Source organism: Megascapheus bottae, chromosome 7 (genome assembly GCF_031878675.1).
Source record: "Megascapheus bottae isolate mThoBot1 chromosome 7, mThoBot2.hap1, whole genome shotgun sequence".
Taxonomy (NCBI): domain Eukaryota; kingdom Metazoa; phylum Chordata; class Mammalia; order Rodentia; family Geomyidae; genus Megascapheus; species Megascapheus bottae.
This window is the reverse complement of record NC_143515.1, coordinates 49578438-49593729: the sequence shown is the minus strand read 5'-3', so window position 1 is coordinate 49593729 and position 15292 is coordinate 49578438. Positions and strand designations below refer to the sequence as shown.

General features: G+C 37.4%; 1 protein-coding gene across 21 annotated transcripts in view; it reads right to left on the bottom strand.

The window, feature by feature from the left end:
• Nrxn1 (neurexin 1) overlaps positions 1-15292 on the bottom strand; it is a 997953-nt gene that overhangs the window by 630452 nt on the left and 352209 nt on the right. For 13 of the 21 annotated variants that reach the window (XM_090336957.1, XM_090336958.1, XM_090336951.1 and 10 more), the window contains 2 exons: positions 13395-13696; positions 9886-10047 (listed from right to left, as the gene is read on the bottom strand). In XM_090336957.1, coding sequence (XP_090193083.1) covers positions 9886-10047; positions 13395-13696 — 464 coding nt within the window. Of the gene's footprint in view, positions 1-9885; positions 10048-11107; positions 11132-13394; positions 13697-15292 lie in introns of all 21 variants that reach the window. The other 8 variants (XM_090336944.1, XM_090336946.1, XM_090336947.1 and 5 more) reach the window with 1 other exon arrangement.

Sequence of the window (15292 nt, the reverse complement as noted above, 5' to 3'; positions counted from 1 at the left end):
TTCAGTATATTAATAGAGCACAAATATGGCTAATACTATCCTGATATATTAGAATATGCCAGTATTACTTAGAGTTTTAATACTTTAGAAGTGAAAATGTTAAACTGAAGGACAGAAATATTAGCTTGTTTTAGATCATATGACTAATTCTGGCTAGGGAGCCCAGGCTTCAACCTAGGTTTGTGAGATTATAAAACCATTTACCTTAACTAATTTAATATATGAGTTCTCTAGAAAGCATGTTTATTCTCACCTTTAGAAATACAGCATCAGAAAAAAATGTATTTTTAAATAATCATTCCCTTATCATGCCTTGGTCATATTTTATGATCAGCTCAGCATGTTGTAGTCCTACTTGGTGTTTCACAAAGATTCTAGTATGGGGCCAGATAGCATGGATGCTGTACTCAGCACTCAGATTCCAACTTCTCTGTGTAGAAAAAAATTTTAGTCAACAAAGATGAAAGTCTCACTTCCCTGTTATTTAAAATCACATGCTTCAAACTGGGTATGGTGGCTCATACCTATGTTCCTAACTACTGAGAAGGCTAAGATCTGAGGATCGAAGTTCAAACCAGCCTGGGCACTAAAGAACGTGAGACTTATTTCTAATTAACCACTAGAAAACTGGAAGTAGTGCTGTGACTCAAGGAATATGGCGGTATCCTTGAGCTGAAGAGCTCAGCTCAGGGACAATGCCCAGGCAGAGTTCAAGCCCCATGACTGATCAAATTAAAAAAAAAAAAAAAGAAAGAAAATCACATGCTTCAGCATAACCCAGTTATTTTGATTTCAAAATAATTAATTAGTTTTAAGTGTGTTCCATATTGATCATTTTCATGACAAAAATAATTATGTTGCTCAAAATAATTTTCCTCTAAACTTAAGCAATTTGATCCAGAGACCTAAAAACCAAAGATACATTATCTCATAATAGAAAATAAGAAGAAATGCAAAATGTTCAATTTCTTTGGAATGGATTTAAGATTTCTTTTTCTTAACAATCCTCAAACATGATAAAGTAATAAATATGAATTTCCACTAAGTCGTTTTTTCTTTTAGTTGAAGTATGTCTTGGAATTCTTCATGCCATTTTATCTTTTCTATTATTTTACTGTTCCAGGAGCAAAGTGAACTAAATTTTGAACTTCAGTTCTATATAATATAGAATCCATTATAAAGTGGAATAGAAACTGTACTTGAGATTACTTTTTTCACCTCCTTTTTAAAATTATTGCCAGTTTTGTCTGGCAGAGTTAATCAGTGCTTCTGTTTTCAATTTTTCATACCTCAATTATGGAGTTTTTATTACAACCCAGTATTTCTTTAGCTCTCAGTCTGGATTCCTCAGTGTTATCCTGTTTATCTATTAGTTGAGTCTTCAGTGCAGAGCCTGGAACCTGCGCATTGTTGACTGATACTGACTAACAATGTATGCCTGTGGGTGCTGATGAAAAAAAAAAGAATAAAAGAAGATTCTGGTTTAATTTAAATTATACTCCCTCTAGTAGGAGCTGAAATTAAGGGGAAATGTTCAGTTTTTGACATTGCTCATTACTGATTTCTGTGTGGCTGAAAATGTCATATTCTACAAAATATATCAAGTTCTTGAAATTAAAATGTCATCAAGCCCTATACCAGATCATGTGATACTAGCTTGATATTTGAAAGCACTACAATGCATAATGCCAACTGCTGATATGGTTCCAGGCTACAGGGCATCTGCTGGATATGATGGGAAATGAAAAAAAAAAAAAAAAAACTCTGTAGGTTCCCTGAAAGAGAGGTTGCTCTGTCCAGTAAGCAAACTCTAGACAAGGTATCACTAGATGTGGTATGGACTAAAGAGCTGAATTCTAGCTCCTTGGGGACTCCGTGAATCCAGTCTCAGGAAAGAATGTTCATGGCAGGGTGCTTGGCATTCCCTTGACCCCAAGGCTACCCATGCACATCAGTGAACTTCCTCTTAGCTGTGTGAGAAGGCAATGAGCTATAGAGATTTAGAAAATATTTCCAAATATGTTTTCCTGTTCATATAACTTGCCACATGGAAGAGAGCACTAGGGTAAGCGCGATGGTCTTATGTAGCCCTGAGAAGAGGAATGGTATATATATTCACAGAGGTGGCAGCTTAGTACCAATTTAAATTATAAATGTGTCTCTGTGGGGTTGCACACTGATTGTGCAAAACCAGGCATCTAAGAAATATTTCCTACTTCTTCTTCTCACCTGTAAACCTTTCCTTCTCCAGAATCTCAATTCTCAGATGCACATACATTTTCTTTCCCCTCAAGATTTCTACAGTTTTGTTTTGCCTATTTTTATACATTTACTTAGAATGCAGGAAAAAGAAGTGTGATTACACTACAATATTGATGGTGTCTAAAATGCAATTAAGGCCAAGGATTCTGTAATTGGATTACTTCCATTTGAATTTTAGCTGTGCTACTTAGTAATTAGGTAGTAGATCTGTCACCTCTCTTCAAATTAGTAGTTAGGTCAGCCACCCAACTTCTCCTCTCACCCCATCTTATATTAAACGGGGTCAATAACAAACGTAACAAATGCTAAAAATGAGAGTGCATACCTATGTGTGACTTAAATTAATAAAGTAAGTACGAAAGGGAAAGATGCCAGATGTTTGAATTACTGAATATCAAACAACTTCATACATTTACCTTCATTTATTTTTCAAAAGAAAATACTGATCTGAAAGCACTGCTAAAGTGGTAGGGCACTTCTCTGTTTAAGTAGGAGGCCCTAGGCTCAATCCCCATAGTTCAAAAAAATAAAAATGTTAAAATGTGTTTTACTATATCACTGATGTCCTTAGCAACATGTCTATTAGGTAATACTGATATTATCAATGCCACATTTGAAATAAAACAAATTCCAGGAAGAGCTTGACTTTTTAGTGTGTTTTGTGTGGGACCCAGAATCATTGTTGGCACAATTAGGCTTCATTGAGTATGTACTAATGGGTTTTGCTTATTGGTGGTAATCAGGTATTGTGCATTCCTAGCAAGCACCAGTCTACTCAGGTATGACAAATCAGTTAGGATTCAATTCCAGCACTCACTGTTAAGTGTTTGGCCATGGGATCAGACTATTTTGATAATGAAATTATTGCTGTTATTTATAATGTAATTATTGTTATTCACATGGGTCCTCAGAAAGACCCCCAAAGAAACTGGGATTTCTATGATCTACTACCCTTTAAATAAATAGGGACATTTACAACTGGTCTCTAAATTTTTAATGTGGTACCTTCAATACAAAAGAAAAAATACATTTCAGTATTTCTAAGATTATTAAAAATAAAAAAAAAAAGATTGTTGACCCTACGGTAAATCAGGTCAATGACATACTGAATTCTGAATTCTGGCCCACTTCCCTTGGTTTTTCTGTAAAACTGCCATCTTTCTGTTTTAACTCCAGACAAGTAAAAATTGTACTAGAGTTTAATTTCTCTGAAAAATGTGACAGATGCATTTGCTTTCACTCTAGTTGAGGAGAATGTAGATTCTGTGCGTTGAAAAGTAGGCCCACATTTGCAAAGCAACTCAGAGTAGCTGGGAAATGGTCATGTACCATCACCAGAGAATGTTTTAGGATCAGAGAATTGAGCCTGGGTGTATGGTGTGATTATTTTGAAAAAGTTGTTCTTCAAACATGGACGTAACATTTTTCCAGCTGAAACAGTAAAATGCATATAGTGAATTTGATGCAGCCTGGAAACTTTTATCTGTCAGCTCATATGAACTCAGAATCCATTTCATATTCTGTGTCCTTGCACTATAGGAATGTCTTTGTATTTTCCTGTTGGCTATTAATCTTCCAAATATCTTAAAATAATTCATTCAAGTCATTCAAATTATGATATATTTCCAAGACAAAGGTACTATCATTTATAGTTAAAGAGTGATACACTGCCTAAAAATATATTGCTATTCATGGAAAATATTTAAAATGAAGTGCAGTGGGGAAATAAAAAGCAGCCTTGTCCCTAAAGAATTAAGAAAGCAGGTAGAAATAAATACCGCCAATCAGTTTAGAAATGATGACCAATAGAGTAAGAGAAGAAAATCAAGAAAGCATAAGACTCATTAAGTAGTATGATGGTAAAACAAAGCACAATAAACAAACAAACTGGAGAAATCACTCAGCCTTTAGAGGCTGAATGAGGAAATCCCTGACAATCAAGAAGTTCTCCCTTCCCCCACATGGTGGGATTGTCTGTATTCTGTTCATTCCTAATAGGCCAATATTTCCCACAGGTGACAACTTCTTTAATTTTAAAACTGGAAAAATAACCTAAAATAAAAATCTTTCCAGGGTCTTTGCTCTCATATGTAAAGAACAGATACCCTGTTTCACACTGATCACAAAGGGAAATTGAGCACAGAAGGATACTTGAAGTCATAAATCTGTTCATTCGGGTTTATCACAAAACAGGGAACAAACAGACTTCTATGAGCTTTCCTCCAGTTCTGCTCTGCCCCAAAGAGGAAAGATAGGCACAAAAACAAAGACATGTTCACCAGTGACATATTCTTACTGGTGAGTATTTCACCTTTCCCCATAACTATACTGATGCATTGTGGAAATTACAATGCAGCCATTACATTGGGCAGAGGGGGCCATGCTGATTATATTGAGGAATCACACATGTATTTCTCACACTGAGGGAAAATGCTGATCTAAGACTGGATATTACCTCTACTTCATCTACCTCAAAGCCTCTTGCAACTTCTTGTGATAAAAGTCTCCAAGAGTAATTAAAGGCTGAGCTGACCTAATTAGTCTTATCAAATTTTCAGTAAAGATTTAATTCCCTCTAGAATTTCACTTAATTTCCCCCTCCTAGAATCTTTCCTTGCGCTCATTCTGAACAATTCTTAGGAACAGCTATTTATTTATTTATTTATTTATTTATTTATTTATTTATCCAGTCCTGGGTTTGCACTCAGAGCCTGAGCACGGTCCTTGAACTTTCTGAAGGCTAGAGATCTACCACTTGAGCATCAGCACCATTTCCTGCTTTTTTCTATGTATGTGATACCAAGGAATCGAACCCAGGTCTTTTTGCATGCTAAGCAAGCACTCTACCACTAGGTCAAACTCCCAGCCCAAGGAACAGCTTTTTAAATCATCTCATACTGGCACAGTTTCCACTCCAAGAGCTGATTATAAAATCTCAGAAGGTACATATGACCAAAAGCAAACTTCCAATAAGGAATTAAAGCTGTTTTATGAAAGTTGTGGTCCTTTCCTTTTCCTTTACTTTTATTTCTACACCAACAAAGTCAGCTAAATTATGTTCACCCTTCAGGAGGAGAAGGGCTGTTTAAATAATTTTGGACACTGAGATATTAAGAATTGCATGGTACAGGAGCAAATTCTGTGGAAAGAGTAATGTGGGAGAAGCAGCATGCTTCCTGATAGATTATGCACTATGCACTATTAAAGTCCTCATCATCACAATATTGAGATGCAAACATATACTGGTAAGATTTTCATGAAAAGATTTAGACAACTCTAAAGAGCACTTTAGGATTTAGCTGTGATACCTTTACACAAGAAAATGCTTTTGAAGATGCGTAAGGTGAATGAGCAGGGCTAAAGTTATGCTCAAATAGACACCGAGATCTGGCTCAATGTCATGATTGCCAGGGTTCTCTCACATGCCTCTTCTATTGTAATGGTTACACAATGGCCCTGCTTAGAGAATTTGAACTTCCAATGATCAAAAATTCTTCATCACCATTTTTCAAATTTTGTTCAGTGCTATAAAAAACACAAAGAACATACACAAGTATTTCTGCCATATTGTAATTAGGAGTTGCTTTCATAAAAATCAGAATGTAGAGGGAGTTTGGCCTCATGGAAGAGTGCTTGCCTAGCATGCACGAAGACTCAGGTTCAATTCCTAGGTACCATGTATACAGAAAAAGCCAGAAGTGGTGATGTGCCTCAAGTGGTATGGCTCCAGCCTGAGTAAGCCCAAGGACAGTGCTCAGGCCCTGAGTTCAGTCCCCTGGACTGGCAAAAAAAGAAAATTAGAGATTGGATCAACAATATATGGTATTTATACACAATGGAATTCGATGCTGCTGTCAGAAAGAACGACATGGCCCCATTTGTAAAGAAATGAAAAGACTTAAAAAAAAAAAAACATACTAAGTGAAGTAAGCCAGACTCAAAGGAACATAGGCTCAATGGTTTCCCTCATTTGTCATAATTAGTACAAACCTTGAACTCTCCTAACAGAGGTTTACAATAGGGCAAAACCTAGATACATAACGCCATATAAGATGAGGCTAAATGAAAGGACCTCCAAGACATAGAAATAAGAGCCATAAAAGGTGTGACTGTTGTTCTTAATGTACTATGTTATTTCTATCTCTTTTGTTGTCCCTTGGTTATCTCATGTTATTACAGTATCTTATCTTGTTATCTGATATATTGCATATATGTTTATTTGTTTATTTAAAATAGGACAGGGAAGGGGGAAAACAAGATGATGGGCAGGGGTGGGGGAGGGAAATGGAGACAAAAACATGAGACGGTGTAGCAATGACTGTTAAGTAATGCACCTTCTATCTGTCGAATATAATGTAACCCTTCTATTAATTAAAATAAAAATTTTATAAAAAGTCAGAATGTAAAGTATATCTTAATGGATTACATTCTCCAGAGATATCATAGACAACTATTTTTGACAGCTTTGCCTTTTTTTCTAAGTGACACTTTTCTGTGTCATTTCACAAAATCAAATGCCATATTAGGGGCAAAAACTATGTTGGTTGTAACGAAAAACAATATGGTAGGTTGGTAGGGTGTTTCCATCAAGACAGCAATTGCCTTTTTACATTAATATCTTAGAGAATAAAGCTATGAATTAGAAAGACTAGCAGCACTTCTCTTGTTATATTCTTGAATGCCATTGATCACAATGGAGCAGCCAATCAAATGCTGTATCATCTGTCAAGATTCTATGCTCTAAACTTGCACTAAACTTGTAGGAATCATTTCTGGAACTATTCCTACTCCAGAATATGTTCTGTTATTTCAGTTACAGTATTTCAAAACTATTTCTCTCAGGTCTAGTTTTCCTGTGAGATACTAGACTGCATACTAAATTTAACATAAAAAATACGTTAGCTGGGGTCAGGAGTTTGGCCTAGTGGTAGAGTGTTTGCCAAGCATGCACGAAGACCCTGGTTCAATTCCGAAGCACCACATACATAGAAAAAATCCAGAAGTGGCGCTGAGGCTTAAGTGGTAGAGCTCTAGACTTGAGAAAGTCCAAGGACAGTGCTCAGTCCCTGAGCTCAAGCCCAGGACTGGCAAAAAATAGTATAGCCAATAAGGTAATAATTAAGGGTATCATGCATGTAATAAGCTGTATAAGAGTATGCTTGGATAAGTTAGGACGTGTAAGCCATAATTCAGGAAAATACATAATAAACTCATCTTAAGGGAGATTTGGTGTAAATTAAAACTGGTAGACTCCTTTCTTTGCACAAATTTTATAAACTGACCTTCCTGAAACAAGATGACTTAATTCAAAGTTTGTGGTACTTTGTCAATGTGTCATTTTAGAGATAGGAAGTACAGGGCACTCTAAACAGTGATTCAGACTTGGGTGGAGTCTAGCAACTGCATAAAGCACTATATTTTGATTTATAGGCTGTATGCTAAGGTACTTTTCTATCCTCTACTGTGTCAAAAGGAAAGAGATTACACAAATCAAGATGAAAATGGCAGTACTGGCAACCACCACATGTAGACAAAGTTGTGGAATGCAGAGAAGTGGAAAAGGCCCATCAATAAAGAGAAGTGGTGTATACCTCAAGTCTACAAAAATGGAGTTTGTTTGAAGCCCTCTGTTATGCACTCCTTGTTGCCAAATAAAATGCCACTTAGAAGAATAACCTTCTTATTTATATTTTTAGCTATTGTAGCTTTGTGTGTGGGGGGGGGGTCATGGGATTTGAACTTGGCCTGTGTACTGTCCCTGAGCTCTTCAGCTCAAAGCTACCATCCTACCCCTGGGCCTGGGTACTGTCCCTATGCTCTTCAGCTCAAGGCTACCACCCTACCCTTGAGCCAAGCCTCACTTCCAATTTTCTAGCGGTTAATTGGAGATAAGAGTCTCAGGTCCTTTTGTGCCTGAGCTGGCTTTGAATCTTGATCCTCAGATCTGAGCCTCCTGATTACAGGTGTGAGCCACCATGCCCGATGTATTGTAATTTTGATAGCTAAAATTTTAATATAAAACAGAGAAGTACATATATATGTGTACACACACACACACTCATAAATATAAACATGTTAAACTGAAGCCCAGTTATTTCAAATTAAGACACATTGTTATAGCTTTATATATGCATATATATATATATATATAGCAGAACTAGATGAAGACAATATACTTCAGTTAAACTCAAGGAATCATAGAAATCCTTATTATTACTGTTGCTGTTATTATTATTATTATTATTATTATTATTACTATTTTCCATATGCTCCAAAAATTCTCTAGATAGGTTTCCATTTCTATTAAAAACATTGAAATTATGCTCCATTTTCCAATGTACTGTCACTCTATCCTTTTATAGATTAGGGAAGACATAAAAATAAGAAGCATAGTATGGGTTGTATAAGGAATGATTTTGCCCCTAACTTCTAGGAAAGGGTTTCAGGATATTTCTTTTAAAACAGAATTATATTATTATGATTTTTGTAACCTGAAATTATTTCTCTATCCCCACATGTCAAAATTATAGTGATTACTATGTAGTAAGTTTAACTGCAGTAAGTCCAATCTCAACCAACTTTACATCTTAGAATGCCATATTATTCGATTGTAATCATACAATATAAGAGAAATGTTGGGCTCTAGCTGACAGATGAAATTGGAGTATATCTGAGTAGTAATTTGAATATGGAAGCTTTTTGGGAAAATATTCATTTGTGTAGGAGTTCAAGGCTTTCTGCAATACAACAAATTACAATCCTACAAAAATGTACAACAGGCTGCTGTCATTGGCTTATACCTATAATCCTAGCAACTCAGGAGGCTAAGGTCTGAGGATTGTAGTTTGAAGCCAGCCTGAGAAGAAAAATCCTTGAGACTCTTCAAAACAGCTTAAAGTGGTACTCTGGCTCAAGTGGTAGGGAACTAGCCTTGAGAAAAAGAATCTCAGTGCCTATGCCCAGATTTCAAGCCCCAGGACTGGGGGTGGTAAGGCAAAACAGACATCCACTGCTATGAATGAGGGATGAAGTTACTCTTTTTAATCCTCTCACTTTTCTTAGGTAAGTATGAAATAAACTCATCAAGCTCACCAATGACTCAATTTTATCCTTTTCACAAGTTTTTAAAGTAAAGTGAAAGTAAAGTCTTTGCGTTGATTCTGATTTCATCTCTGGTTTGTTTCCTGTAACCTGATTCTCTTATAGCTACTTTTTCTTTCTTTCTTTTAAAAAGTCTTTCCCTTTACATTTATCAGTCACTCTTGCAAATAGAACACTTGCCATTGTTCAAAATGAGCAATCACATTCTCACATGTAACGACAGATGTACCTCCTCTTTTTGTTTGACTCTCTCTGATAGCTAATATACAACCATTCAGGCAGATCTCCCCTATGAATTGCTTATGGTGAAAGAAGTGGCGCTTCATTCCTTCATAGTGCTCTAGGAACTCCCCCTCCCCCCACCAACTTCCCCAATCCCCACTCAGACAATTCAAGAGTACTTTTAAGATTGTGCCATAATTGACCCTGCAAACATCAGGTCTTCAGCAGACGTCTTTTCCATCCAGATCTGAAATGATGAGATCATGAGTTAGGAATGATTCTGGCGATAACATTATTTACCTCTTTGAGACAGCCCATAAAGTTGTTACTGACGGGTGACCCTGGAAGGTCTGCTGTGCTGGGACTGCCTCCAACATAGAAAAAGTCATCAGACCCCAGCATAGTATAATCTTCTTGTGTGTAGCCAGTTGTGGTGAGAATCCCATCCACTGATATTGTCACCTAGATAACAAAGCACAGGGAAAGGACACGCTATACTCAGACCTAGATACTGTAATCCTGGGATATGCCTGTTTTGTGTTTTGTTTTTATTTACTTTTTTTTTTGCTTGTTTTGCCTTTTTTTGTCTTTTTTTTCTGTTTGTTTAGTTTTCAGTTTTAGACCTATGGAGGAACCCATTTTCATGTCTGTTTGAGGTTTATTCTTAGATTCTATTCAACTAACCCTGAGATCTAAACTAGTTAGCACGTCAAGTGATTATTGAGCTAGTGTCAGCATCATCCCTACTGCAACTCAAAAGTTATTTAGCAGACACAAAAATGGTGTTAGTAAAATGCTTCCTAGGTTAGTTTTGCTGGTGTTACATATTAGTAAAGTTTAGTGGTCTGTTATCAACTAATCACAACGTGCACCTTGTTAACATAAAAGGCGCAAGCTTATTTCCAGCAACGTCACTCTTTGCACTATTGAGCAGCAGGTGTCAACATGCAAGTGCCTAAGTCCATGCCAAAGGGGGAGGAGAGGCAAATCAACCAGTGGAAGCCATACATGCTCGGGGAGCACATGCAGGAGGTACAGATCAGAAAGGAAAGGAAGGGAAACAGGGAGAACCAAAAGAACAGAAACAACAACTGCTTTGTGATGACGGAAAGATGAGTGGGTGTGGCACCCCCAGCATTCCCAAATCAAGTCTCCATGCCATGCATCATGAATGGTCAGAGACTGGCCGAGCCTGCGCTCACTCAGGCCAGCCACCATTTTTTTTTTTCTTATTCTGTGTTAACCACAGCTGGATGCAAAAAAAAAGAAAAAGAAAAAGTTCGAAACGTTAAACGATGCCCCTACGGGTGAATTGGAAAACAGAAGTTGACAGGAACAGGTAAAAAATAAGAAAAGTCAACAACAGATGAAAGGAAGGAGGTCAAAGTAAGCAGAAGAGTACCAACCGCAGTTCCTCTTTTGTTAATGATGTCTACAGTTAAAAGAAAGAAAGAAAACACACGGCAAACCCAAAATAAGAAACAATTAGAATGATATCTACCGAACAATGTAGTTTGTTTACCATAGCGTGTCCAATGCCTGAGTGCTTTGTGGAGAAGGGGGGAGAAAGGAAATTAAAAACTGTGAACAGAATAACGATCGTTACTTAAAAAATATGATGGTCTCTACCATGTTAGTACATTTTTTTTTTGATTCAGGTAACGGTTAGTAGAATGGAACATTCCATGAATGACATGTTAGTTATTAAGCATGTTAGTAACATAGAAAAAGGGCAAAAAAATTTTACAAGAAAAAAGCAGACTAACAAATAGGCCTCCCACAGAGGTAAGAGTTTTCTTTTTCCTGCTGTTATTTTTTCATATCTTGCTGCTAGACAGAAACAGACACATGACAACATTCCCTTTGTCTTCCTGGGTAACTCCTGAGAGACATTGCAAAAAGTCTGAAAGGGATTCAAAGGCCTAAGTCTCATGATCTGACTACTGCTGCTCTATGACCATAATAGCTACCCAGCATCCCAAGCACTCCCCTCCCCACCTCCCCAGGCCCAGGCCCAGACCCAGCAAATTAGTAGGAATCAGTTGACATTTGCCCTACTACTCAATTTTACTGCACACAAGGACTCCTCCTCAACTTCAAAACATCCTTCCGTCATATTGATGGACTTTAAGGGTCACAGTTTACTGCAATGAAACAAAAGCAAAAGATCCTGACACACAGAATGAGTAGAATGGATTTGTTGGGTTTTTTTTTTTTTTTCATCTGTCCTGCCACACATGCATCCCGGCTGGATAAGATATTCCTGTTTCTTTGGAGCTACCAACTCACAGGTTGACATATAGAACCTGAGCAAAGGCAAATCTAGAAAGGGAGCATTGTAAGACCCACCCTTCTTTTTGTCTTTTTTCTCATGAGCCTCGGTGTCATGGGGAATATCTGAGATTGAGAAGGAGTGAGTGGGGGAAGCAAAACAAAACAAAGGAAAACCAAAGAGACAGACTTAACAGGAAACTCAGGTTCTACAGCTGATGGTGGGCAACCTTCTCCCAAGGATGGTGAAGAGTACACAGAGCTCTCTCGTGTCACTCATGTCAATAAGGCATTAGAAAGGTATTTGGTGGCATGGCGGGGGAACAGGGGTGGGCTCAAGAATCTTTCTGTTTTAAATTATCTCCCTTAACTAAATCTCCACGCCCAAAGATCCTGTTTTTTGTTGTTATTTTTTGTTGTTGTTTGCCTCACTAGCTTAGAGAGCTTAAGCCTTTCTGAAGCAGGAAGCCAAAGGTTAGACAATTATCAGCTCAGAAAGGGATGGCTGTTTTAGTAAAAGGAAAAACAGAGACAATCAAGTCACTGTTCAGAGAAACCACACATATGTTAAGGATATTAATTTGAAGTCAGCATAGACTGCAAAAAAAATTAGTCACAGAATGATATGTTGTGGTAATGTAAACTTTCAAACCAATCTCATAATCAAAACCAAAGGATAATCTATCCACTCTCATCTGTATTTTATATGTACGTATATATATATATATGTATATACTGTAATTATCTCTGCTAAAAAGGACTGTGTAAATGGGTACATAGTAAAGAATTGGTATTTCCTTAGTCTATTTCTTAGTCTATTGCTTTTTACAATCATTTATTTAAAAATATGTAATCAAGCAGAAATTGGGCACCAAAATGATAAGCTGTCCTCTCCAGTTTCATTTGGAATTTCACTTAAAAATCTGTGCTAAATTGTTTTCCTTAAATCTTCATAGAAACTTCAGAAGCCATGTAAAGCTCTAACGTTATTTTTTCACTCAGACTTCTGTGCTCGCATTTGGGGAGTAGGAATTAGGAGGTGGTCGGGATCAATGGAACCCCATCACCAAACGACAAAAAAGTAACTGTGATTAATGATTTCAATGTGCATGCTACCAAATGATCACTATGAAAACTAGGATCGAAAATCAGGAAAACAAACAAACAACACACACACACACACACACACACACACGCAAACACACACGCAAAGGGGGAAAAACATAACAGAAACCACATACATCACAGGAAGGGCAGGGTCAGGGATAGTCTTGCAGCCCACTGGGACATTATCATATGTCACAATGTCTAAACAGCCTCTGGGCCCCCATAGCTTTCTAGATATGCCCCTGCTCAAGTATGGCAGGAAGATTCATCTAAAAAAGAAAAGAAAAGAAACTAATAATTTTTTTAAAAAGCTAATTGATAAGCAACTCTGAGGAGCCCTGTATCATGTTGGTAAGGTTTTTCAAATACCGGGCACAAAGCTGTTGCAAGAACCAAAGTCAGTTACTCTCTCTTATCCACTGCTCTGTTACCTGACGCAGATTCCTGGTGACTTTCACATCATGCCAGGCATTATCATTAAACTTTCCATTCACGGGCTCCACTAGAGCTTCAAAGGCCCCTGATCCCAAATTAATGACCAGAGAGACAGCTCCATTTTTCAAGGCAAGATTGACATAATCGGCTGATTTCCCAGTGTGAAGCATCAGTCCATTCCTCTGAAGAGTTTTAAAGGACAGAGTTATTTCATCGCTGCTGCTTTGAATGGGGTTTTGAGACAAGTCGTAGCAGAAGTATTCAGATCCCTTGAAAGTGGCAATATATTCTTCTTTTCCTAGAGGAAAATAAGATATATACACATAAGCAAAAAAATCAGAAAAATTATCCTATGCAAATCACCACAAATTAGACAAACACAATAGTGGATCATTCCAAAGAAAGGAAATCTTTGTCCAGTTGACATGCATGCAAAAGCCCTGTTAAAGAGTCAAGCAGTGCTAGAGGTGGCAGTGTATTTTTAATAATCCTTCTTAGTTATTGGGCCAGCAACGACAGTATCTAAAACTGACATTCTCAAAAATTCAATTAATGTTTAAGTATCACTGCAAGAGCTCTGGTCACAGAGTCACTCTGTGATATCTTCAGGGCATGAATTAGGTAGCATTAATGCAAATCCGATGGTTTCACTCTGCTGGCAACAATGAATTCCATATTTGTACCATTCTCTCTATATAGCTGAGGAGTTATTTTAATTTTCTGTGAGAAATTTATATTCAAAGATCTTTCTCAATGAACAGCCAAGTATTTTCATCACTGAGAGACCATAACAAATTATCCAGTGAGGGGAAAAAGAAGATAAAATAACAGAATTTGGCATGGCAAGAAGTGGATTCCATACAATGAAATAGCATGCCCCCCTTTTCCCTTATGGAGAGAGCTATTATAGTAAGTCCAAAGGAATCTTAATTCATTTTCTAGTCTCACCACACAGATGGTAGGATTGGCTTTTAGGAGCAACTGGTAAGAATTCCAACCAATCATCTTGGGGATAGCATGCAAATGAAGTCTGAGTGTTTTCTGTCTAGCTCAGTCTTTATGAGATTTGGGAGTCATGATGTTCATCCTGTAAGATGCTCAATAGTTCCAACAGAAATATGACTATTCAGAAAGAGCAGTCTTCTCACCCCGAGGAAGTAAGTTTAACCAAGGGAAGAACATAAGCCAAATGTTCCCTTAACTTTCCACATGAGCAAAGGAAAATGAGACAATATGCTTGAGAATCCGCTTGTGATGAACTATAAATGGATAATTATAAGAAGTACTGAGGAAACTGAATCTGTCCCACTTGTAACATAGCATTGATTTTTTTTTAACTCACTGGGACCTTGATATGGCAGCCAGCTTTTCACTCTTAATCCCTCTGGCTAGATGTTTTCTTGCAACACTGTCTTTTTATGCAGCCCAGGTTGCCTTCAAACTCATGATCATCCTTCCTCAGCCTTCCAAAAGCTGAAATTACAGATCTGTACTCTCTGGCCTGGCTGGGTGAAAGCTGTATGTTTTACTGCAGAGCTACTTTCACTTGGTAATTTAATCAATTTCGTAGAACTGGGGCTCAAATGAAGGTTTTATCAGGGCCACACTGATCTGACTTCCTGGAAATTGCTGTAAGGGACTAGAGACAGGCAAGCCATAGCACTAAGACAATAAGTAATCATGTGGGTTCTGTGACAATGATTAAACTCAAAACAGTTACTGTCCATTAATGGACTGACCCCACTTAAAGACAATCCAGTTCATAATACTAGGTGCCTCCCATCTGTACATTCAAAAGTATGATTGAACACCCACACAAGTGGTAAGTCTTGTGCTAGTGGTGTTTTTGTTTTGTTTTGATTTTTACCCAGTACTGGAGTAGTCACAGCTGACC